Source organism: Pundamilia nyererei, unplaced genomic scaffold (genome assembly GCF_000239375.1).
Source record: "Pundamilia nyererei isolate P.nyererei 1_Seehausen unplaced genomic scaffold, PunNye1.0 scaffold00069, whole genome shotgun sequence".
Classification (NCBI taxonomy): domain Eukaryota; kingdom Metazoa; phylum Chordata; class Actinopteri; order Cichliformes; family Cichlidae; genus Pundamilia; species Pundamilia nyererei.
This window is the reverse complement of record NW_005187470.1, coordinates 1,786,681-1,813,273: the sequence shown is the minus strand read 5'-3', so window position 1 is coordinate 1,813,273 and position 26,593 is coordinate 1,786,681. Positions and strand designations below refer to the sequence as shown.

Genomic DNA, 26,593 nt, shown 5'->3' with positions numbered 1-26,593 from the left:
CAGTTTAGTTTTTTTGTTTTTTAGATTTAAATGCTAAGCTTGTCTCATGGTCTCGGGTTTGACAACGTGGTGAGGTTATAACCGAGAACTAAATCAGTTTATGCGTGTTACACTTGAATTTGTTCGATTTTTGTTTACGCACTGTGACTAATGTGCGCCTCCTGTGTCAGCAAGCAAAAATTCAAAAATAAAGATTTTTTCCTGATCGTTTAAAAAAAAAAGTAATGAAATCAAATAACACTTCTCTTGTGTTTTTCTGTTTGCAGGAGGGGTGATGCGGACTTTTAGCCACTTTTATCGTCTACAGTTCCTATCTTAATATCGAAACAAATCCGGCATTTATGTTGTTTTATTCATTTGAAATTAAAATTATGAAAATGAAATCACCACCGTCACACTGATCCAAACAGAGATTTATTAAAACCACAATTATTCAATTAATACACATTAGTTCATCTTAAGGGGACTGACATCATTAGCTACGTCTTGACAAAATGTTTCATACACACACACCCGCGCTCAACGGCATACACACTTTGTAGAGATCCACGGTTATATATTTTTTTTATTGGAACAATTTACATTGTGCGTGTATCCACATATGTACAAAATCCATTTATTATGATACATTTAATTTCAAACAAAATAAATAAATAAAACAAAGAGGCCTACTTATTAAAATCCACAATTTTAACAACAAAACAGAAAGAGGCCTTTGATGTGCAAGTGAAAAAAGTTTCCTCCGAGACTAAAAATATAGGCTATTTTGAGAAGGGGAGAAATGTGCTGCTTACAGTTGGTCCCATATAATTTTGTACGCACATTATATCTATTTATATAGTTTGTATATATAATACTGAATAGTACACACAAATTCAACGGCAGCTGAAAGATCTCTCACAAAACTCGAGTTATACATCCTTGACAAACGCTACATAGACTTGTTTGTTGACACAATGAAACCACAGTCAGAAAAAAGATGAAAGAAAACTTTGAAAAACGAGTCACACAGTTGTGACGTTGGTGACTAGGTGTTTATATTGCACATCGGTACTTACATAAAATTTTAAATCACTACATTGTAATTTGTCTGCCTCACAAATCTCACAAATGTTTTGATTTGTCGGTCGGATTGTAACCGGTCTAAGTGCACTCCGGGCCGGAGGACTCTTCTGACAAGGACCGCTGTGCTCTGAAAGGGTCAAACCCATTCTCATCTACCGACAGGCAATTCCCTGCCGAACTGTAGCCCTTCTTCTTCGCTCTCCTCTCCTCCATCTTGATTGTGTCGTACAGCCCCTGCGGAGCTTCGTCTAGCAGGTTATCTCTCTCTGAGTAGGACGGTTTCATTTGGCACACGTTGCGCAGCAGCAGCAGGGCTGGTGCGTAAAGCACATTGACAAGACCCATACCAAGATTAAGTTGTACAAAACCGAGACTGTGCACTATCTGCCCGGCTACTATGGGACCCATAGCATAAGCGACAGAGTAGGAAATATCTGCAATAGCATAAACACTACCATACACAGAAACATGACGCACATCAACTAAAAATGCAAGTGTGGGCAGCAGGGCAGTGTCTACCAGCGCTATGCCAAAACAGATGCCGCACAGCGGGGCGATAAGCTGCCCAAAAGTTTTGCATGCGGGAACTGTGCAGGAGCTCGCCCCTATGATAACCATGCCCACAGCTCCGTAAAACCACTGCAAATTTGGATGTTGTGCTGCCAATTTAACCGTTATGTAAACACCGAGAACGTGAGGGAAGAAGGCTGGGAGCCAGGTGAGCCCCATTTCCCACTGAGATGAGTGCATGGTGGTTTCCATCCAGTTGGCTATAGTTGGCTCTAGAAAGGCAAGGGGGATGTTACACACTGTCAGTGCCCCGGCCACCACAGCTATGTAGGGATCAATCATGAGTCTGTATATGGGGGTGCCGACTGGCATGTTCTCTCTAGTCCTGTTAGAGAATGGCTTGATCACGGTCAGTAGCATTAAGCCATCCGCCAGGCAAATGCAGGCGAGCACGATGAACGGCACTCGTTTGCCGACAAACTCGTACAGGACGCCCCCGAAGGGAGGCGCCACCAGACTCCCGAAAGAGATGAACGCCAGAGCAATGCCGAGCGCCCTGCTTCTCTCTCCCTCCTCCGTGTATTTGTCAGCTATCATTGCGATTCCAGAGGTGTCTGCGAAAGCAGAACCGAGACCCTGCAAACTTCTGGCCATAAAGAGAGTCGCGTAATTCTCCCCGAAAGCGAAGATGCAGGTAGAGACAAACATGACAGTCAGTCCAATTAAAAGTGGAATGTCATATCCCACCCGGTCTATGAAAGTTCCCGACAGGGGGTTAACTAAGAGCTGGAGGATGGCTTTTGATGCAAAAAGTATTCCTATCTGGATATCTAAATTGTCCTTGTTGCTTTTGTCCTGGCTTGTGCTGTTTGCCGAAGTGTTGGAGTGCATCACAACGTGGACGTGTTCTGACTGCTCAAGCTCCAGATCAGCAAGATAGTCTGGAATAATTGGCACGATTACCATGTAGAGCATATTGTCCAACAGGAGAGCCACGCAAACAATCACCAGTATGATCCGTCTTTGCTGGTGAGGATCCCGCATCGCGGTGCCTAACTGCTTGGTTCTTTCACCCATCTCGGACAGTTTTACAGCGGCTGATTTGGCCAGCCCCGAAGAGCCTCCTTCTCCATCCATGGTGTGCTTTTCTTTAAAAAAAAAAAGGATTTTCGATTCAAAACTGTATTTGTGCTTCTTCCGTCTGATGCCGATCTTTTTAACACCTCGGATGACTCATTGGTGCTTTCTTTACACTGAAGTAACGCTCTCCGTCCTCACCTCGCCTGTGCGTAAAGGGAGAGGCGCAGATGAACTTGGTTGCCTCATCTGTGAAGATGGTTTTCTTCAGCTTTCTCCTCTTGTCCTCGGCTCAGCCACGTCCGATGATGTTTCATGATCTCCCGAGAAGTGACGTGGTGAAATCGTAGATTTTCTGCACCTTGCAGAGGTTTCAGCTTCTATTCTTACATATCAAAGGTTTTTTTGGAGAGATTTTGATAATTATTTGCACAACAGAGAACACTCAATCTCGCTTATCTCTGTTGTCATACCTCCTATCACCTGTGGCACTTTTGCGCTCTGCTCCGAGACCACGAGTGACTCCGTGGCCATTGGTGCACATTAACCCGCAGGTTCGGCGCTATTTTAGTCCCTTTTTTTGTCTCCTCTTTTCAGCAAGTGCTATGACGCATCACCAGCTTGCCCCCAAGTGGATCCCTTCTCCACTTGTCTCTTTTATGTTAATCTCCAACCATTGGCAGCAATCACTTCAACCAATAAGAGCTGGTGAGCACTATTACAAAGGCGCAGAAGAAAAATCGTTTCGTACTCTCAGTGTGTGACTCTAGACTTTGGAGATATAGAAAAATATATTGCGCTTTGTCATCACCAGTATATACGCACAAGAGACGGTACATGTTTTCAGAATAAAAGTCTATCCATATCAATCGCACAAAACACAACATTTACGACATTTCTTAGACTTGCCAGTAACGTCATTGACCTTATTGTTTAAAGTTACTTTGTCACACTGCCCTTTTCTGCACCCAAAAGACTCCAGTACCGTGGACAGATTCAGCCCCCACGGGCTCTTTAAACGGCCAGGTTTGAGTCTCTCACTCATTTTTTGAAGCAAAGATACTTTTCATGGCCTTCTTAAAAATGTTGCCTAAACTCCCAAAAGTCATGGCGCTTGTTAGCGTTTGCATTTACACGGAATAATGTCGCATGCAGCTATCAGCGCAGACACTGTGCAGGGTACAAGTTTAACATCGGCGACACCTCGTGGAGAAAATTCATTGGTACACACAACAGGAGTGGAAATCACTGCATTACCTTTACTAAGTACTACAGTCCTGACATTTTATACAGTTGTAGAATTATTTACAGGCTATTACTACCCAAAGGACCCATTAAAAGAATTTCAATTAAGTGCTTTAGTTTCGGTTTCTTTCAAATATTTGTCTTGCGCAGTACTATTGCTATTTAAGTCTGTTGTTCGTTGTATGACGCTACAAAAGAAACTCCAAAATATTTTTTTATAGTTGTTATTCTTACTTTCTGTCTATGTGTGATTCTAATATATGCATTTTAACAAGACTTCTTTCTGTTTATCAGTAGAGGGCGATAACGACCTACAAATGATTAAAATCACTCTATTAGCCTGCAGTGAACAGGGTAGCGCATGCTCAAGGACAGACCACAAGACTGGCACCTCTTCGTTGGTACTAGAAAACTAATATTAATTGAAGTACAGCAATCTGGGTTAACAAAAAAAGAAGAATAACATTTAAATTTATTAAATTAAAATTTGCTAATACAACAACAACAATAGTAGTAATAATAAGAATAATAATTAGGCTCAAATAGTTCTTGGTCATTCCTTTAAAAATAATTCTGCTCTATCCCTTGGAAACACGGAATAAGGAGATGGGAGAGGTGGCTCAGGAGTTTTGCACAGGAAAGTGTATGAATATAAATGTATGCACATGAGTTTGATTAAATATTAAATATTGAAGATAAAAAGATAAAAAAAGATATAAAGATTAAGCAGCATGTACTTTATGTAAGTGACAGTGCCTAAGTGATTTATATACATATATGTATATGTGTAGGTACACACACACACACACACACACACACACACACACACACACACACACACACAGAGAGAGAGAGAGAGAGAGAGAGAGAGATAAACATACATATTACATAAACACTTAAAAAAATGTATAATATTATTGCCTTATACATCATTCATGCATAACTTGGCAGAGTCAAGAGTTTCAGCCTAATCCTCAGAGCTGAATTTATGGATGATGACTCGGCCTCTGACGTGAAGACAGTACAACAGAGAGGCTTAATGGATGAGACTAGGGGCAAGGTTTTCTAGATGCCTAGTGATGCAGGCGTGATCTAATTCTTTAAAAATCATTGCATGAAAAATCCACTTCAGATATGTCACATCTTTGACACAGTTCGTGGTCTAATGGCATCAAAATTTATGATAACACTTGTGACCGAGAAACTATTATGAACAGATAGTATTATGTAACACTAAGCCAAGCATCAGAGCTTGGGTTTTACCATCTAACGTGCTTCCTTCCACTGATATGATCTGACCTCTGGACTGTAGTGTGTAATATTTAATGGAGGGTTTAGTTGCCCTTTGGCTTTCTTCTTTGATAGGCAGCTTTCACCTTTGTCTCTTACATGAGTAAACACATGCTCAGTATTAATGCTGTAAACATGCAGGACTTCACCAGCTAGGTCCATATAGTGTCTCTGGAGGTTTTACAAATAGTGTTTTCACTCAGCCGCCCCTTGTGGCTAAACTTCAAAGATGATTTTTGCATCACTCACTTTTCCTGTTTTTAGATATTTTAGGGCCGTTTAGCAAAGCGAGTGTTCTTCGACCAAAATTCTTCAAAATGTTTTCACCAATTTAATTCAGCTGCACAAATAAATGCTTTTGGAATGATACACTTCCATTATATTGGCTTGCTGTTTCAGAATTAAACACTATTGTGCCAATTTAAACTAGGATAGAAGAGTAGGGGAGGGCATGTAACAAACTGAGGTTCTTTTGAAGCATGCAAAAGAACAATCTTCACAAGTGATTACAACACTGGAAGTTATGACGCTTTTTCATTAAGCAAGCCTACAATTGATTGGTGTTGACGTGGTAGGTCAATAAGTGTTTTTTTAGAACTGAAGATAATGTTAAAGCAGTGATATCCTCTGTATTTTAGTGACCTAAAATGGCACACAGTAGATTTTTAAGGCTCTTCTTTAAACATCTTGGACTTTTATTTTCTAGGGATGTATTTATTTTTTTATTTTTTTAAATTGAAATTATTATTATCCTCATCCTTATATTAGAGAAAGCTGCCAAATAAGGACAGGCATCATTCTGTTTTCTAACATTGTCTGTGAAGAGTAATAAATTTAGCACACCTCTATTTTCTATTAACCTTCAGCTTGCCTGGTGGGTGGATCCCAAATCTTAACGTTTCTATTGGATGAAAAGGGTTGTAATCGCTTATTTGTTTTGGGGGAAGGCTCAGTCAGGCTTTATCTGTCTGTGACAGGTTCTACTTTCTTCCTGTGAACTTTCTGCTATTACCACAGTGTCTATCTACAGCTCTGACCAAATTAGATCACTAGACCACACACACACAATCAGCCAACTGTTTCTAAGAACTTGATGCTGATCTTTTAGTTCTTTAATCTTTCTCAAGAAAAGTCCTGATCGCAGCAGGAGACGTTGGAGGAAGGACATGATTGTGCCAAATATTTAACTCCTCCTAATGAGCAGAGCTTGCTCATATACTGGAAGGAAATCCGATGCTAATGAGCAGGCTGCATAACAGCATTCCCGAGGCAGCTTCTGATTAGGCGATGCATTTTTTTCCCCCTGCTCAAGCTTTTCAACTTACTTTTATCCCCACTTGTCACATTTTTACATTCAAGAAAAGATACAGAAAAAAATACAAACTCACAAAGACATTGCTAACTTAGCACAATGTTCAGCCTTTTATTTTGGTTAGGCATGCTACTGAAAGTGCAGCTGAAGCAAATGGGAATATCATTTAATTTGCAGGTATTGTCACTGTTCATCCTGTACATTAGTTCTGAGTTGACTCGAGTCTTCTGTCTGTCTGCATTATTAAAAACAAAAGCGTTCCAATAGCAACTTTAAGAGATGCCTTACTGGGGTAAAAATGATCAGGGCTATGACTTCATGCAATTCAACATTTAAATGCAGGGGTTCATCATTCTAATTTAAGCAGCCAACAGTCTAATTTCAGGACTGCTTCACTGTTGCTCATTAGGCTGAGTCCTTCTCCCTTAAAGAAGGCTGCCATTGATGGTGAGAGAATTTAATCCCCTTACGACCAGCCTGCGGGCAACAACGTCACACCTCGGAGGTTAGTGTGACAAGGATCGTCTCACAGTGGATTATTTCTGCTGTGGATACATTTAGCATCAGAGCTGGAGTTGTTTCTTCTACAGCAGAAATGGCAAACTCTTTTTACATCGTGGGCCACATATAGCCCACTTTGATCTGAAGCGCCTTGACTTTTGTTGTGATTTGGCGTTATATAAATAAAATTGAATTGAATTGAAGTGGGCCGAAGCAGGGAAACCCCTCTATTTGTCAGTGTAAAGAAGTTTATATAGACATTTAATCCAATTTAATCCAAGAAAAAGAAGTGCAATTTCAGCAGTACAACTCAAGTTTTTCTACACAATAAAGAAATGCTGACATCTGTGAGCACGTCTAAAATGACAGAAAAAGCGAAATCTAAATTTACTCTAAAGCTTAACATAAATTTCTTTAGTAGATTGCGATAAAACCGTTTTTTTGTGTTTTGTTATTGTTTATCTATTACTTAATTACTTTGATGTAGTATGAATGACAGTAAAGGAGGTTCCTTATTAGTAGGAAAAACTGTAAAACAGTTAAAAATCCAAAATCTATGCCCTCCTTCACATTTTCCAAAGTCATCAAGTGGGCCGGAATAGAGTCCTCCATGAGCCAAATCTGGCCCCCAGGCCTTATGTTTGACAGCCCTGCTCTACAGTATGTGCCCCTTCTGTGGTGATCTTTGGAATATACGTGGCTTAGTAACTCAACCCACAAAGACATTTCATTGCTGGTATTATGAAATTGCTAAGCCAATATAGCTTATGGGTAACTGCAAAAAAAAATCACTCATTTAATCTGTTACAGGTAGGATTATGTGTTCCTGCTCTGAAGCATCTATTCATGTGCATGCAGACAGAAAATGCAAACGTTTGCTTATTTACTAAAAAAACTACAGCATTTGTTTTAGAACTATTCGGCGCACTGAAAAGTAAAAACAAAATTGTTAAATATGTTTAAATATATCTGAATATGTCATCAAATTTAGCTCAGTGTAAGTTAATATGAAATGAAGACAAAACGCTACCAAACTCTGTGTAGTTTAGTGTATGCATTCCCTAATTTAGACAAGTACCTGAAATGAGATTAAGTCCACGTCGCCTAAGAAGGAGCTTAATTGCGCAACGGGCTTAACACAGTAAATATTTCCTCACTGTACAGAGGGGCTGTATTATTTAGCTGTCTACAAAACAAAACCACTATTAAATAATCTGCTTATTAAAATACTTTAGATTTGACACTGACATGTGATAAAAGGCACATTTCTGCTTGCAGCAATTAGGCTTCTTGCTTACAAGCATCTCCATTAATCGGATTAAAATAGAAAGCGCAAACAGCAGTAGAGGAGCAACATCTGTGTTTATTGTCAGTGGATTCACGTGGATGCTTGAGCAGTGCAGGTTAAAGTCAAGCTGCTGAAAGAAAGAATGCATGAACATTTAAAATGGTCAGATTACCTGCAGCATGTTTTTTTGTTGATTGAGCTAAGTCCAACATGAGGTATGGTGGCTCCAAGCAAACAGACCGTCCTGTAATGTCATGTACTGTACAAATATGAAATATGAAAATAACACAACTGTACATCTCTGACCTGGCAATGTTTATTTCAAAACATCCTACTACGTTTGAATGAGGAACCTATCATGAAAGCAGTTGATGATCTTGGATTTTTGCCCGATTTTACTGGGTTTTCTTTTACTTTGACTTCTTAATATCTGGTTCAACAATCTTCTGTCCAGTGAGGAAATGCCAAACTCCCCTTCGGTAGAACTCATTTCCAAATGAGTAGAGGAGAGCGTTAAATATAGGATTTGTCTTTGCAATAACTGGAAGCATCTACAAGGGAAAAGGCACACAAAAAAGCAAAGGTTTAAGTTGTCTCACATACTATGGCAAGTGTGACATTAAAATGATTGACTCCTTTCATTGTCTTGCTTGTGGAATAAGTCACAAGAATGATGACTGAAACTGCAACTAAGAAACTGTTAAACTAAAAGTCAACAATAAGAAGAAGAAAGAGGTGTTTAACTGTTTCATTTTCACATAGTGTTAGGTTGCAAAAAACAAAATAAATACATACCATTCTTAGCTTTGGAGAGACGAGCTTCACATTGTCAAAGCAGGCATAGACACACATGATGACATATGGGCCCCAGCACATCAGCAGTACCCTCACAGGCAAACTGGTGTTAAACTGTAAAATAAAGTCCATTGTGTTAGACACAACAAGGCTTCAAAATCGGAAAGAGTGTGTCACAATAAGTCTAATAATGATAGTGATAATGATCTTATCAAGCTTATGTGTAGTTGCTGAAACAAGAGATGAAGTAGAGATGCATTTCAGTGGTTTCGTGACCAAAAGTATGTGGTCAACACAAGGTAACAGATCACACTTGAATAGGATGGAAACCAACTCAGAGCCTTACATGGGTTGCTTTTCAGACATTCCAACTTATGATTGCCATCTTTTTGAGATCCCCTGCATGAATCGCCACCTTATCACGGTGGAGGGGTTTGTGTTTCCCATTGATCTAGGAGCTATGTGGTTGGGGCAATTTGCTCTGGTAAGGTCTGCCATGGCAGATTGTCTGACTCCTTACCTATGACAAAACAGTGGTACACATAACCTATGCAGCGTAACAATCCAGGGGTCCAGTGCTCTCTGCCCGGGATAGGGTTACTGGGGTCCTACCCTGGAGCCAGGCCTGGGGTACAGTCTCGAGGACAATTGTCTGATGGCCAGGCCTTAAGCCATGGGGCCCAGCTGGTGTCAGCTTGAAAAAGCAACATAGGTCCATCCTCCTGTTGACCATCCACAGGAGGGGCCCACAGGAGGTGTTCAGTGCTTAGTGGATTGACTAGCAGTCAGAGCAGAGGTCCTGGTACTCTGATCCCTGGCTTCCAAAACTGGTTTGTGGTAGATTCAATATCACCTCACTTATGAGGGACGAGTCCAAGCTGATATAGATATAGTCTGACTCACTCAATGTACAACTTGGGGTATGGAACCAGTTTCCTTCTCACTGAGGGGTTTGACTCTGTTCCATTCTGGAGTTTCGGTGAGAAGCTATGGTCAGGCTTAATGTTGTTTGTTATACTTGTATCCCTGTTTTTTGCTGCCTGTGTTTTGGGGTTTAGATTAGATCCAGACCGTTGTTTGTGCCTATATGCCAAATGACAGTTCAGAGGACCCAGCCTTCTTAGAGTCCCTTGGTGAAACCCTCTCCAGCACTCCACCAGAATGCTGACCAAGTGTAAGTCGGACTTAATTCTGATTAGTGTTGGACAATGCCAGGGCTGCCCTCTGAGCTTTCTCTCAGGGTTGGTGAGGAGCTTGATCATTCAACAGGGATTTGGAATAGAGCCGCAGCACCTCCACATCAAAGGGAGCCGGTTGAGGTGGTTTGGGCAGACTAGGATGCCTCCCGGACACCTCCTAGGTGAGGTTTTCTGGGCTTGATACCCCTAGATGGGCAGGAGGAAGTGGCTAGGGTGAGGGAAATCTGGGCTTATTTGCTTAGACTGCTGTCTAAGATAAGTGCCGTGCCTTTATCAAGCCATAATTTTCATTTTCTATACAAATGAATCATTATCTCACATTTTTGGAGGATTTTCTTCTTTACAATTTTGCTTCAGTTCATTGTCTGTGGACTTTAAGCAAAATAATACAATTTTGGAAATTAACAGAAAAAATAAATAAATACAGAATATTTTTTCAGAGAATGTTTTTCTTGACTTTTCCTCTGTAAATTGCCCTGTTTTTATTTTATTTTATTCATAACCTTATTCTTGGAAATTACTTTTTTGCCTGAGTTTATTATCCTTTTGTACCTGAGTGCTTTAATAATAATAATGACTATTTTTACCTACAATGGCCCTAATATTGCAACCGGTTTCACTTCTATGCTCAGCATAAAAAAACTACAATAAAGAGTGGCATGCAAATAGAAGAATGGAGAAATGATAAGCCTGTTAAAGATTAAATAAAATAAAGAAGAAAAAGAAAAGCACTCACCAGCAGGTTTAAAGGTTGTGTTTCATTATGTGTAAAATTAATCTTCTTAAACTCGTGGTTTGATTAGAGCCCCTTTGATTAGAGCAAAATAACATTTAAGCTGCTTTCTTCTACACAGCCAGTGATCAGACTCTTTTGTACGACTGTCCAATACTTAACAAAACAAAATATTTTGAAGGCACAATTGGATGTGCTAATACACAATGATTTTTAGTAAGAATGCAGCATGTATTACCCGGTGGTGATGGATCTTCTTGAAATGCTTGTAGATCAAATCATAACACGAGTACATGTTAAAAGCTGGGAGCATCAGGTAGAGCACCACCAGACTTAGCATGTAGGTGATGTAGTCCCTGTTAGAAAAATAACCATGAACAACAGCAACAGCTGTAAAAGTCTATGTATCTGTTTTCCATGTGAACTGGCAGCTACAAAAACAGAAAACTATTGTTCATGGTAAGATTATCTTTTAATATTTACACATTTACCTGTCCCCTTTGGTGTAGTCCAGCGTGCAGCACGTCCTCATGGGCTCAAAGTCATAGACGCCCCATCCCAGTAGAGGAACAGCAGACCAGAAGATGGAGAGAATCCAGATGATGCTGCTGATCGTGATAGATGTGGTCCAGAAAAGCTTCTGTCCTACACAGTGTTCATTTTTTAACAGAAAAATCTGATTTAGTTTTAGTCACAAACTTTTGACGTGAGCATAACTTAGTTTTAGTCTTATTTTGGGAAATGCTTTTATTTTAAGTTGACTAAATATCACAAGGTTATCGCCGACAAAATATAAAGTCGATTCAGTTGACAAAAACATGAAGAAATATCAAATGTAAACGTTTAAGAGTTGCTCCACATGGTTTACAAAGCGGCTTATAAAGCGGCTTATCCCCTGCCCAACATGAAACAAAAAATGAATAAATAAAAAGTTATACCATTTCCCAGGGGCAGATAAAATATGCATGTTTCAGTTTTTTTTAAGACTGACTTTCTCTGAATATCTCATTTCAATTGTGTATAAAACTGCATTAACTAACATTTTGAACACCTATTTGTAGTGCCTTTACTCACTGGTGCAGTACTGGTGATATCTATCCCAAGCGATTGCAGCTAAGAAACTGATGGATGCCAGTATGGCTATCATCCCCTGGAAACCATGATAGGCACAACCATCTTGACCAAATGGCCAGTATCTGAAGAAGACAAAGAAACATGTGTCATACTACAACTTGCAGAAAAATGCACCTAAAGTTACACAAACTTATATATAAAAACAAACTACTTAGGTATAAAGGTATACAGCTCAATAAAATAAAATAAAATAACCAGAAACTCATTGATGTGGAGGCTATTCTGATCACAACCCATCATAATTCATAGGTTGTTGTAATTTGTGAAGCACAAAAAGTTTTTTCGTCATTGAGTTCTCTAATGAGAATTTAAATTGAAAGAAGTCAAAAAGTTTCACAAATAGTCATATACAGGACATATTAATGTAGATCAACACAAAATAAAAGTGTTTAAGTTGAGGAGTGTTATGACTACATGGTCAGCAGTAACCATCGCCATGCAGTAAACGGCATAAATATATGTGACCATATCACTGATGTTAAGACAGTGGTGACAGAAAGGCCCTAACTGGGAGTCAACCAGTAGGATCACTCCCTCCATAATTATGAACAATAACGTCATTATCACCATGTAGGGCACATGTGAGGCAAAGCAAAAAGTCAAGCTATCACCTCATTTGGTATTTCATGCAGTTTTCTGTATCATTTTTTGCACACTAAATTCAAACTGTAAATAAAATCCATAAAGCTTATGTTGTGAAAATGGAAAAGTCCCAATGTAACACCAAATGTGTCTCTGACCTTGAGCAGAATTTGGGTGAAGCATCAATAGGTTATCGTTGTATGCACGTGTCACTAAAATAGGATCGATTCTCTAGAAGGAGAAGTCTTTGAATTGTGAATGGATGGATGCTTTGCCACATATTAAAAGCAGCAGACAACAAGCATATGAAATATCATATGATGGGTCAGTATACACATCTGTATCATAATAAGTTGTTGTTTTTGTGTTTCATTATGTTCAACTGCACAAACTAAATAAAGTTTAACTTCATTTTATGATAGCTGTGACACTACGAGTGCAGTGGGTTGCTGGGTTCATGAAGGTGTACTTACAAATGATCCCACTTAAACTTAAACAATTGATTCTAAAATTTGAAAAAGTGGTTAGCTTGATAACTGGATTCCAATTAAACACGTGGACATTTTTACAATAAGCAAAAAATGAGAAGAGAAATGCAAAAACCAAGTTGATTTTACTTAAATAAATGTATTAATTAAAACCCCCCACTGTAGTTTGTACAAAAACAACTGTCTTGCGTAACACTTTACATAATAATTTTAAGGAAAAATCAGCTTTCTTAATAGGTCAAGCTGGAAATGTCTCACAACATCAGTGCACATTAAGTTTTATAAACTTTGGGCTGTTTGGTCACTTTCAACATATTTTCTTGCCAAATGTGAACAAAGTAGATTGTGGATTGGATTATGAAACCCCGAGACTTAGTCATCTTGTGCTGGACAGCTTAATATGAAAACTTCTGCTGAAAGATTCAGATATAAAGTGACTGTAGAAGGCCAGAAAATACATTTCTAACAGAGCATGCCCTGTTTGTTACCTGAGATAGCTTGCATAGGCTGCAGTGAGTCCATTAATATTCAAACTGAGGTCAGCTACAGCAAGGTTGAACACCAGGAAGTTGCTGGGATTGCGCATCTCCCTCACCCTGAGGAAAGAAAGGATGCTGATGGCATTGAGGAAGAATCCCAGCATCCCTAAAAGTGAAAACAAAGAATAAATTACGCTTCTATTATTTGGTTTCACATTTAACCTCTAGCTGGATTTGTCTGCATGGCCGATCTTATTGGTTTTTTGGCCCACAAAGTGTGCAAACAAACAAAATGCAATTTAAGTAGTTTTGGTTTGGAACTTTTAACATCGAACTCATCTCCAAGCATTCCCCCCCCAACAAACAAAAACAAGGAATCCCCCTAAAAATACAGCTCTTCCAAATTTATTCATGGTTATCTGGGTCCTTCCTTCTTGTATAACCATACGGCGCGCTTCACTTACCGCCAACAAGGAGTGCTGAACCGAATGTAAACATGTCAAACTCTGTGAATCCCTCCGGTAACGTATATGTTGCCATGATGAAGCACACAAATTAGACTTTGCAAAGAAGACGAGTCGTTTTCCTGCAGCGTAGCCACCCACAGTCTGTGCCACAATAAGGCCTTATAAAGGTGCTTTCACGTGAAAAAGCACGAACGCGCTAATCTTAGCAAAGCCCTCTTTACAATCCCCCGAAGAATGTCCTAACAAGCAGACTTCCTGCACACGTTCTGCAAGTGAGTGGTTGCAAACACTTTGCGAGTTTTCTGCGCAATTCTGTCATCTAAAGGCTCTGAAAGTTTATTGCCGAACACTCTGTGGCGAAACCAACCTACAGCTTTTGTAAGCGATAAGAGAAAGGAAACATGGGAAATGTTGTCTTTTAACTTAAAAGAGTGTTGGACTCTTAAGCAGACTTTGACCGGCAGTCTGGACAGTTACAATGATAACTCTTAAATGCACTTTAGGGCTCACCCCACCGATTGGGGTGGGTATAAGAAGACAAGATGAAGCACAGACTAATGTAATAATGGTGTATAAACACATGGGGAGTGGAGAATAGAGGTGGGCGGATCTATGAAATTTTTGCAAATGAAAAAAAAAAATATACCTCGAACATGCACTTTTTGTGTTGACCGTCCTGTCTATTTTATTTATAGTAAATAGCATATTCAAATTACAGACGTTGACCCAAAGTGCTTTAGAAAAAGAGACCTTTACATTCCAGGTTTCCAAAAAACTCCTTTTAAAAATATATGAACAGCCTAAAGGTGTGTTTTCTTGTCCAAAAAGGTTGAATCTGTTCATCTGGATGTAGCATTATCAGTGGGAGAAACGTTTCATGACTCATCCAAGTGACTTCTTGTGTTAACTAAGTATTGTGGAAAGTACTTATTATATGCATAAAAGGAAAGTTTTCAGACTAATCTTAAAAGTAGAGAAGGTGCCTTTCTCCTGAGTTAAAACTGGGAGCTGGCTCCACAGGAGCCTAAAAGCTGAAGGCTTTCCAATTCTACTTTTAGCTCTTTTCAAAAATCACAAGTGCTCTGTTACGATAACAAGGGAGGTGTTCAAGACCTTGTATCTGAGAAGAAGGATCTTAAATTCAATTCTGGGTTTAACAGGGAGTCACTGTTGAGTTTTGGATTAATTGGAGGCTTTTCAGGCAACTTTGGGAACAACCGTAAGTTACTTAATGTCAAGAGCCAGTATCCACTTTCATGACTACATCAGGCTATCTCTTTTCTTTCTGCTGTAAGAACGAAATGTTTTCCAGACCAGCCTACACATCACTTTTAGGAAGTAGACCTCTTTTACCTTCAGAACTGTTTTATTTCCTTTTGGCATAGATTCAGCACGGTACTGGAAAAAATCCTAAGAGATTGTGGTCCATATTGACAAGATAGCATCATAGTTGTTGCAGATTTATTGGTTGCACGTGTGGGATTACATCCTGTTCCACCACATCCCAAAGGTCTGTGATTGTATTGAGATCTGGTGAGTGTGGAGGCCATTTGGATACTTGCTGTCATGTGCTTGCTGTCATGTTCAAGAAGGCAGTTTGCGAGGATTTGAGGATCTGTGACATGGCATGTTGTCATCCCATGTCACAGCTGTCCTAAGTTACCTTTGGCTATTGTGGCTGCTTAAACCTTTTAAAATGTAACATTTGGGTAGAGTCTGATTGCACCACTAAGCTTGCCACAGATTACCACAACCTCATTAACTATGAAGTAATGAATTGTCCCAATGGACTTATAATACCCTTTTCTAAACTGTCCATATTGTCTTTTCTGTAAGCTATGTGTTCAGTCCACACACAAAAAAAAGCTATGACATGTGTACTTGTCATCTGCTGGCATCTGCTGCTCTGGAACATTTGGGGGCGGTAAAAATGCCAATATTTCACAGATAAATTGACAAGTTGGAGCATCTGAATCGCATCGCAGAATATTTGTGTGCTGCCCTCAATCCCAACAAAAGGCCAAGCGAGGTGTTTGTTAGAAGCTGGTGGAGCAGTGTGATGCCATTCAGGAACATAAAGCAATGCCAGTTTCTCAATTTCAAAATATTTAATAGCACAATCTGTTAATCTGCTGGGGCTGAGCGTGAAGAAAATAGGATTAAAATATGAGCATTGAAGTAACTAAAGAGCGTTTTGAGGTTGAATAAGTTTTAGTCCAACAGCTGCATTATGACCTGCACTGCCAGACTTAACATAATGCCAGAGATCAGGACTGTAGCTTTCTTTAATTTAACTGTTTAATTAACATCATCTCAGTCAGAGAGTATTCGTCGTGTTTAGCCGCACACAAATGAAACTGTGGTATAAAACACAAGGCTACAACTCCCTACAAAGGCTAAACATTGATCCGTTGACAAATAGTTAATTACTGCAGCATAATCTGTTGGTTTTGCAATGAAACAAAGGCTTTATTGTTGAAACTCCATTTGAACGAATGACCAGGAACTGAAAGCATTTTTAAAAATATATTTCCTAATTTAAAACTGGAAGCAGTTAAATGGGATAACTCCTATTTTCTAGACACTGGTCTTTTTCTACGTTTTTCTCATAAACAGCTCAGATGGAAATGCCCCCACCCCAGTGCACATACAGGCGCCAATATACTGTGTTTACATACAGCACCTACTTTAGGTATTGTACTTTCAGGCATGTGAAAATAAAAGTTTTCACAGGACTCTGCAATCCTGTGAAAAACTAAGAACACCCAGTGAGCAAGAGCTTGTAGAACCACCGTTATAAACAATAATAGTAATAGTTTTCTGTGTGATTTTATGAATCTCTCATGTTATTGTGGAGGAATTGTATTCCACCCCTCTTCAAAACAATGCTTCAGCTCACTGAGGTCTGCAGACATTAATTTCTTCACAGCTTTCTTGAGGTCCTAACACAGCATTTCACTTTGACTGGGCTATTGCAGCATCTTGATTCTTTTCTTTTTCACTCATTCTGTTGTAGATTTGCTCTTGTGCTTGGGATCATTGTCCTACTGCATGACCCAATTTCAGCCAAGCTTCAGCTGTCGGACAGATGGCCCCAAATTTGACTGTAGAATACTTTGTATTGCTTGGTAGACAGAGGAGTTCATGAACTGGTCAAGGACAGGATTTCATGAACTGTGCATTTTGGCAAATATCTTTCCTTCCCTGTCGAAAGGATATTGTTTTAGAAGTCTTATTATTTCTTTAGTGTGCAGGCTGCCGTGTTTGACTGTCAGCCCCTTGCTGCTACTTGCCTTCTTAATTCTTTTGTTTTCAAAAAAAATCTATGCATAGAGTCCTGTGAAAGCGATACATGTTTTTTTCCATAATGTAGAGAATTGCTTCTATTTTGACTTAATATTTTTTAAATTAATAATTGTATTTATTTAAAATGTATATTTTTGATAATTAAAAATGAATAATGTCATTTTGCATCAGTTTTTTTCATTATTATAACACTTTCCCGTTGATAGATCATTTATTCTTGTAAATAAATCTTAATTGCTATAAAGGCATTATTAAAAGATGCGCCTTACTCCCCAATTCAAGATGTGGGGTCATATGGGGAAATGTTATAGGGACAGATGCGGGGTTGGAGGTTTTCCTGTCTGGGACAGCCCTCTTGAAAGAAATGGAACAAAGTTGTATTATCAAGAGACTGAGAGATGACTGGATTAAAGGATTTGAAAACCCTGCCGAGCAGCCATGTCTTTAAACCTCTTTACCTGTGAAAAAAAACCCTCAGACTGTGACAATACATCTGTCATCCACAAAGTATGTCATACTCAGATAGCCTGCATATGATGATGTATGAATGTACATGTGTTAATAGCACAGAAAAAAAATCACAAAGCATGATGAAATCAAACTTTTTATTAATGTTCGTTTGGGGGGAAGAAGATTCATGCAGTCTTGCAGAGATTAGAAATTCTCTCCATAAGAAAAACTGTTTTAAAATTGTATTCAAACCCACTGATTATCTGGACGGAGACAAGCAGTGTAAGTGTTTAACAATTGTTTACACTCAGTGACTTCCCACTGCCATCTAGTGGTCGCTCACTGCTACTATTTAACTACAGTCTGTAAATGAAGTTTCTAACAAAAACGACGGTTTGAGGACATTTAAACCTAATCGAGAGGAGTTTTTATCGCCTTTGTTTCATATCAGAATTTATTCAGTTTGTTTGTTTTTGGTGAAACTTGGTCAATTTACGTGGAGCAGAAAGCCTTGAGATGGATAAAAATGATAAGATAAGAATAACGTTTTAAATGTGTTCAGATATTTCCCCTTTTATTCGAAGAAAAAAAGAAGCAAATGCTCACTCAGGTATGGTAGATTTAGCGATTGTAGTTCGTCCACCTGCTACTTCTTTATGTCCTATAATTGCAGTTAGTTGTGTCATAACTGTCCACCCAATCATTGCTTGGAAAGTATGTCTAAGAATGAAAGTAAAAACGCGGTAACCTATCAGCTTCCAGGAAGCAATAGCCTAATCGTGTGAATGAAAATAACCCAAGTCCTTCTCTAATCCCTGCCTATCCTTTTTATCTCAGGATTCAGACCAGTCGGAGCAGAGTGGATCTGTGAGCGTGCAAAACACCACGATGCATCCCGCGTCCTGTTAGACCGAGTAGCGGCGCATGCTTTGTAACTGTAGTTTAGTTGCATAGTGTTCAGTAGCTTGCAAAATGAGTCGACATTTTCCTGCAGCTTTTTGTTTGGCTTTAGTTTTTCTTCCTCTGATGAGCAGTCCGTGTCCTGCCCAGTGCAGCTGCTTCTTTCACAAACTAAGCGACGGATCAAAAGCGAGGTAAGCTCTGTGAATTGAATTCAGAGCACAATTGTATTATTATGCTTTGCCATAAAAGTGAGAATATAGCTTTGCTATATTCAGTGACTCCGTGTGCTGGAATTAACTTGGATTTGTTCCTTAATCCCATGTGCTTATAACTCAAAAATAGTTTGCTACGTTTTTTCTTTAATAAACTGAACTTTTTAAACTTGTTTTTATTTAAAACTAACGAATAAAATATGCTTTCATCTTGAATTTAAAAGTATCTTTAATATTGTTACTGCTACATGTTCTGTAGAGGTAGTCATATTTTTTTATTGTTATTTTCTTGCAGAAGTGTTCTTTGCAATGATCCGGAAATCACTGTGGTTCCTCAAAATTTCCCAACCGACACGGCAAAGCTCCGCGTTGAGAAGACGGCAATCACACGGATTTCTAGCAGCACCTTCCACTACCTCAACAGTCTGGAGTTTCTCTGGATGTCTTTCAATTCCCTGAACTCCCTGACTCCTGACAGTTTCCGGGGTCTTTACAACCTTAATGAGCTCAGGCTGGATGGCAACTCCCTTACCTCCTTCCCCTGGGAGTCTCTGACAGACATGCCAAACCTGAGGCTCCTCGACTTACACAACAACAAGATCTCCAGCATGCCTGCAGAAGCCATCATGTATATACAGAACATAACCTACCTGGACTTGTCTAGCAACAGTCTCACAACCGTTCCTGGTGAAATTCTCACAATGTGGCTAAGTGTGAAGCCACCCCAGGACGCTGATTCTTCTAAACTAATACTTGGTGAGGATTGAACTTTGATGTATTAAGATTTCTTTGTAATCTGCCTTGTATGAGAGCTACTTCTTTAAAGCTCAGTTAGGGATTAGTCTAAATATACTGTGTGTGCAGTATGTCAACTTGTTAGGCTAATTATGTTTATTTATACTCAATCCCAGGTCTGGTCTTAAAATGACTCAGTGTTGGGTAAAACAACTTAATTTATTGTTTTCACTAATAAAGTCTTTCCATACATTCCTCTGCAGGTCTTCATGATAACCCGTGGCTGTGTGACTGTCGACTCTATGATCTGGTTCAGTTTCAGAAGTCCCCCTCGTCCTCCGTGGCTCTCATTGACACTCGACTAAGATGCGCTGATCCTGAGAGCCTATCAGGGGTTCTTTTCACTGAAGCAGAGCTGCAGAGGTGCCAAGGCCCTCGAGTGCATACGGCTGTGGCTCGTGTTCGGAGCTCACTGGGCAACAACGTGCTGCTGCGTTGCGGCACAGTTGGAGTCCCCATCCCAGAGCTGTTCTGGAGCCGTGCTGATGGCAAGAAAATGAACGGCACTGGTGAGTTTTGTTGCATTTGTTCCAGATGTGCTTAGATTTGATTTATTTCTGCACACGTGTCAATTACATTAAAGTTATTCTTTTTTTTTATCAATCTGCTTATCTCTGTGGATCTCTACCTTTTTGTTTTTTCAGTTCAGCAAGAGATCTCAAAGGAAGGCATCATTTGGTCGATTCTGAGCGTGCCTGCTGTCTCTTACCGGGATTCTGGGAAATATGTTTGCAAGGCGACCAACTTTGTGGGCACGGCAGACGCTGTCATCTCCTTGGTGATCACAGATTCCTTTCGGTCAGAAGAAGCAGGAGGTGGCGGTGGTGGTACTTCTAAGAGATCAAGGGGGAAGAAAAATGGTGGCATTGGCAGAGCGGCATACCAGGAAAAGCTTATTGCCAGATACGTTCCTCCACCTACATCTACAGCTGCACAGCCCATCATTGAACCTCTTAATGGCAAGGGGGTGACTGGGAAGTATGAGATTGAGAGCTACAGCATCTCTGATGGTGTTTCTCAGGGACGAGGCAAAGGTTCAGATGCACAGAAGCCACTGGACGTGCAACAGGATGCTTTAAGTAACTTATCGGCCAATGCCTCATCGTTACAGCAAGCTCCTGAGAAAAGGATAGTGCGTTCTGTAAAGGTGATTGGTGACACTGACCATACTGTCTCTCTGAACTGGCGAGCCCCTACAGCCACAAATACCACCGAGTTTAGCGTCCTATATGCTATATTTGGTGAGAGAGACATGCGTCGAATCAATGTGGGCTCTGGAAGAAATAGAATCACAATTGACGGCCTTGTGCCAAAGACAAAGTACATTGCCTGTGTTTGCATCAAAGGCCTGATCCCAAAAAAGGAGCAGTGTGTAATCTTCTCAACCGATGAAGCAGCCAGTGCCAGTGGCACTCAGAAGCTCATTAATGTGGTGGTGATAACGGTGGCATGCGTGATTGCTGTTCCTCTTACACTGATTGTGTGCTGTGGGGCAATAAAGAAACGTTGCCAAAAGTTGCTGGGGAAGCAATCCAAAGAAATACAGGACTCGTACGTCACGTTTGAGACCCTCGGCCCTGGGACCAAAGCTAAGGGGATGGAAGGCGAGTATCTAACGAGGCTAAATCCTGACGAATCCAACAGGCTGCTCTCAGCGAGATCTAGTGTTGACTCAGAGGCCACAGCCAGGACTGAAGGGCTACCTAATGAGTACTTCTGTTAAAACCAAACCTATGCCTCAGTTCCCAAAGGATGCACTTTGCACCGCCGTGCTCCACTGTTAGAAAGATTCAAATGATCCTCTTTTTAAAGGGGTATCCAGAGGACACTTAGACACTCTTTTAGGACTGGATCTATTCAAATAAATTACAGCCTTGTGGGAGTAAAAGCTACCATTCATTTGGTGGGAAACAACAAAAAGGGAAAATATACACAGTAACGCAGTTGTAAATTTACAAGTGGTGTAGAAATAACTTTTTTAAATTCATCGTGCACTTTTAAGAATAAGAGAAAACTCTCTCGATGCCCTAAACTCTCTTAAACCCAATACATTCGTTTTTCTTTGTTTTTTCCTAAGATGTAACTTATGCTTTGTGTGAAAATCTTTATTCTACACGTATTTAGGGAAACAATAGTTTATTTAGCCTGTTTTATATGTCAGTATGATGTGAATGTGCCAGGTTTACTGTTGGGTGAAAAACCTGAAATACAGTACATTTTGTAATGTGTAAATATTTGTAACCTAAAATATATGTGTATGTATGAATGTACTGTATAAAAATAAATATTTTTATATTGATTTATGCTTACTTTTTTCCTACATCTTTACTTTCCTTAAAAACACCCACACGTATCCCCTGTATCTATAAACTGCTACAAAACATGCTTAAACTAAGTAAATACAATCAATTAATACAGCTGTAGGCAAATCCGAGGCAGTTTTTGTAGCATTAATATATGAATCACTACAGTTGATACATATAATGGCATAAATTTGGACTAATATTCATATTTTCCATTGGATCAGTCTTTATCATTTTGATTATGGGTGCATAATCAAAATCATCTAAATTGGCATCTAAATTACCTACTAGTACAGTCTCTGTATGATTAACTCAGCATTCAAGCAAACTGTAGCAATAAACGATGAATATGATATGCCTTATGTAAAAGACATTTCCTGAAATGCTGAACACGTGGCTAATCTGTTTATCTGTTAAATTATAATGCGCATGTATAAAAAGCGTGGGTATTAAAGGATGTGAAACTGCAGAGCTATAGTGTAGATGTTTGTTTTCGCACTCGCTTTGGTATATGCTGATTTGGCCTTTATCAACCTGAGAGACAAACAGTGTTTAGATTATTGAGGTCAGTCCTCTCCAGACATCTGTCTCTGTCTCTGTGCAGCCCTCCCTCTCAGTGTTGCTAAGCCTGACGGGCTCCGGCCCACTTAACACAGATGGGCCTCCTGTCATGTCAATGCTGCTGCTTTAGTGGGGAACAAATAAATTAAATTAGTCTGATGCGAAGCATTTTGGGGTCATATCTGAGACAAGAACTACTATCAAGCCGAACTCATAGCTCTCGACTGAAAAACACTTGTGAATGTTAACTCTTTATGTCCTTTTGAAAAGATCTAACATTGTGTTTAGAAAAAGTGGACCATTGCTATAAATACACCTGTGTCTCTCATGTCATTTGGCCTCTTAAGGGTTACGTCAAGGGAGATTAAGGTAATGGGCTTTCTTTCACGCAGCCCATGAGCATGTCCTGCCCTGACAGGCCTATTTCATATGCGTGTCTAGGATCATGGACGCCTTTTATGTCACATTGCATATCACTTTGGTATTCCAGTTCATCTCTTTTGGATCGTCAACTTGTTTGTTCGGTTGCTCCTGCACAGATGATATCTTAGGAAGGTAAGTGGCCACTAAAAATATGCTACATTGTAAAGCTCGGTTGTATATTTGCTATGAGTCTGTCCTCTTTTGAATAAGTTACGTGCTACAATAAACATTACTTATAGCATGACTAGTGTGAAATGCCCAAATAAACACTATCCAAAATTTGCGTTTAAGCTAAGTGTACTACACCAGTATCTTTGTATAGCACAAATTTTCTTGTCTGTTATTTTAGGTCTTTGCTATGTATGGAAACCTCCATGGGAGAAATCCCAGTGGACATCCCACATGATTTCATTAAAATCCGAATTGAAAAATCCCATCTGACTGAGTTACCTCGAGGATCCTTCTCAAAAGTGCCTGCCTTGGAGTTCCTCTGGCTAAATTTTAATGAGATCGCTCTGATGAACATGAAAAGCCTAGAGAGGCTCGCTAACTTGACTGAGCTAAGGCTACAAGGGAACAAGCTGATTTCAGTACCATGGACAGCATTTCAGGATACACCAAAACTCAAGATTTTGGACCTAAAACACAATCACCTGGATGTGCTACCCGAACATGCTCTGAGATATTTACCTGCACTGACCTACTTAGATTTATCCTTCAATCAGCTTAGTGTCATAGCAAAAGAAGTCTTCATTAATTGGCCCCTTTTTCAAATAGCTGAGAAAGCCTGGGCAAAAGAAGGGATGGTGTCAAATGTGGTTTTGGGGCTGCATGATAATCCCTGGTTGTGTGACTGCCGCCTCAAAGGCTTTGTGGAGTTCACCAGGGCAGTCAGCCCTCCCATCATCCTGATGAACTCTTATCTGATGTGTTCAGGTCCAGCTCTCAAAGCTCACAAGTTTTTCCACGAGATTCAGTTAAAATCATGCATGAGGCCAGTGACCTCTGCCCCAGAAACCAACATCACTTTACCTCTGGGAGCAAATGCAACCCTAACATGCTTAGTGAAGGGCAGGCCAGAGCCGACCATTCAGTGGATGTACAGTCTGAAGATTATAAGAGGATTTGTTGGTAAGATTTTTTTTTAATCACTACCATCCATTAAATTGTTGTGATCCTGCTGTTGGAGCACTTAGCGAAGTATATATAGTGAACTCCCAGGCTGCAGTGTTTTGAAAGAGACAATACTTACTGCATAATATCAGAATACCTGAGCATGTCATTACCAGATGAAAAAAATCCTGTGATTTGCTCTGATGCTGTTTTCACCTTGCAGCATCACAGACAAACATCGATGAGGAGACCTTCTCTTCCCAGCTCCTGATCCCCTCTCTTCATCTGGCAGACCGAGGACTCTACACCTGCACGGCCAACAATTTCATTGGCAACTCCTCTGTCAACATTACAGTTAACATCGCCTCTTCTGATTCCTCCCTTCCTCTCCTCCCGCCTGTCCCTATGTTGTCATCTGAGGAGAATGCCTACATTGAAATACACATAGCCAAACAGACAGTTTATGGAATTACCTTAGAGTGGCACGCAGCAACTGAAAATCCTGCAGAAACTTGGTTCACCATCCACTTTGGCAAATATGATTCACCAAAGAAGGAAATGATCTACATTGGCCTGGGCATCAACAGTTACTCGGTCAGTAATCTGCTTCCTGTCACCAAATACGAGGTGTGTGTGACCCTGAAGAACCACCCACCAAGGGAAGGTCAGTGCATTGTGTTTGTAACAGGAAGTGACATTAGTGAGATGGAGCAGAAAGAAAGGTTAATCCACATTATAGTTATTGTGTGCGCAATGGTGCTGGCTGTGCCGGTTGGCATGATTGCCTGCACCACAGAGGCCAGGTTCAGCTGTGTGGACCGGTTTGTGGATCTGTGGAGGATGCACAGAATGCATGATGAAAACCTGCAGGAGGGGGCGAGGCAGGGCACTTTTGACAGCCTGCAGGCAACCAGTGATGAAGCTTTGTGCAAAAGTTCGATGGAAAAGCCAACAAAGAGACGGAGGTCTGAGGATAAGTCCAAAGGAGGAAGTGCAGCTTACCTGTACTAGCATCAAAGTCAAGAACTGCATTCATAATACATTTCTACATGAAGTTTATTTGTAGTTTAAGTTTGTGCCTCTAAATGTATGGCTTACAGTTGAATTACAAAGCTAGGTATACTATTTTCTAAAATACATGCACCATTATTTTTCTGGTTCACACTTTGAAGACTCTTGTGACCATGTAAGTAAAAACATTAAAATAAAACTTTAAAAAAAATTTGAATTGTACATATATTATGTGGTAAAGTAACACATTTGTTCATGGGGTAAACATGTTTTCCCTTTCAGTGTTGGACTTTTGTTATAATTCCTCTTTTTGACTTTGCTGCTTATATAAACTCAGACGCACACATCCACTTTGAATGTATGTATATTGCAAGCTGTCACCTGAAAATGGAGATGCCTTTCTTCCTTGTTAAATGGAGGGTTTATTTTCTCTTTTAGTGTCACTTTGTGAAATAAAAAAATTAATCGTGTGTAATTAAGTTATCATGCAGTACTGCAATATGATGTTGTGGATTGTACGTGTGTTTCTGGCCTGCTTTGATTTACTTTGTCTTGAAAATGTTTTTAATCTTTTTGTGTTTTCTCTTAAGGACTGCAGATTTATTATGACTGAATGAAATGCGTTTGATGTGGATTAAAAAGAAGTCAAAGACAAATGCTGAGACATACTCAGATTTTTTTTATCACAATCACTCAGAGGATTTGTTACGTAAGCTGTATTTTCCCATGAATTTATACATACACTGCTAAGCAGATTAAAGTGATTTTCTATCTGAATCCTAGTCAGCAGAACATGATATTTCCATTTAATGCCTCTGAGCTGATTGTGTCCACACGGTGACTGTATTTTCACATGATTTTTACATGTGCATCAGTTACTGCATGTTATAATAATTTTATGTTTTAATAGATAAATAAAACAATTGAAAAATGCTATTATTTAGGTAATATATTAATATATAGTACTTTTTCCAGACATAGTTGTTTCAAGAAGTTAATCACCGAAAGGTGATTAATTGATTAATACATTTATTTAATATAATATGTACAGCCCAGTTAAAAAGAAAGTGATGTTATATGAAAAGTAGGGACAGTAGTAGTAAAAGATTGGAAAAGTTATGTAATGCTGACTTTTCTTTTTCTTCTTCTTTTTTGTTACCTGTTTCTTTCAGTATAGCAAATTATTCCAAATAAATGTATTTCTAAATAAAAAAAACAAGGTTAATTCAGCTTTGATCAATTTTAGTGAAGGTTTTTCTTATTTTAGAAGAACAATGGGAACCCTAATGTACGTTCATTATAGCAGCTAGTACTTGTCCAAGCTATAGAAACTTTGTGATTTGTATTTTTT

General features: G+C 39.5%; 4 protein-coding genes across 4 annotated transcripts; 2 read left to right on the top strand and 2 right to left on the bottom strand.

The window, feature by feature from the left end:
• Positions 1-399: 399 nt before the first annotated feature.
• On the bottom strand, positions 400-3,336 carry slc18a3b (solute carrier family 18 member 3b). Its single transcript, XM_005736458.1, has one exon. The coding sequence runs from the start codon at positions 2,710-2,712 to the stop codon at positions 1,144-1,146; it is 1,569 nt and encodes a 522-aa protein (XP_005736515.1). The 5' UTR covers positions 2,713-3,336; the 3' UTR covers positions 400-1,143.
• Positions 3,337-8,343: 5,007 nt separating this feature from the next.
• Positions 8,344-14,549, bottom strand: rgrb (retinal G protein coupled receptor b). The gene is made up of 7 exons (XM_005736457.2): positions 14,163-14,549; positions 13,708-13,864; positions 12,090-12,211; positions 11,507-11,660; positions 11,254-11,371; positions 9,084-9,197; positions 8,344-8,839 (listed from the first exon to the last, which is right to left on the bottom strand). Exons 1-7 carry the CDS (start codon positions 14,236-14,238, stop codon positions 8,699-8,701), a joined length of 882 nt encoding a protein of 293 aa, XP_005736514.1. The 5' UTR covers positions 14,239-14,549; the 3' UTR covers positions 8,344-8,698.
• Positions 14,550-18,100: 3,551 nt separating this feature from the next.
• Positions 18,101-22,096, top strand: lrit1b (leucine-rich repeat, immunoglobulin-like and transmembrane domains 1b). Its single transcript, XM_005736456.1, has 4 exons — positions 18,101-19,015; positions 19,332-19,792; positions 20,035-20,340; positions 20,476-22,096. Exons 1-4 carry the CDS (start codon positions 18,894-18,896, stop codon positions 21,552-21,554), a joined length of 1,968 nt encoding a protein of 655 aa, XP_005736513.1. The 5' UTR covers positions 18,101-18,893; the 3' UTR covers positions 21,555-22,096.
• Positions 22,097-23,097: 1,001 nt separating this feature from the next.
• Positions 23,098-26,170, top strand: LOC102201913 (leucine-rich repeat, immunoglobulin-like domain and transmembrane domain-containing protein 2). The gene is made up of 3 exons (XM_005736455.2): positions 23,098-23,250; positions 23,468-24,249; positions 24,455-26,170. Exons 1-3 carry the CDS (start codon positions 23,141-23,143, stop codon positions 25,240-25,242), a joined length of 1,680 nt encoding a protein of 559 aa, XP_005736512.1. The 5' UTR covers positions 23,098-23,140; the 3' UTR covers positions 25,243-26,170.
• Positions 26,171-26,593: the final 423 nt, after the last annotated feature.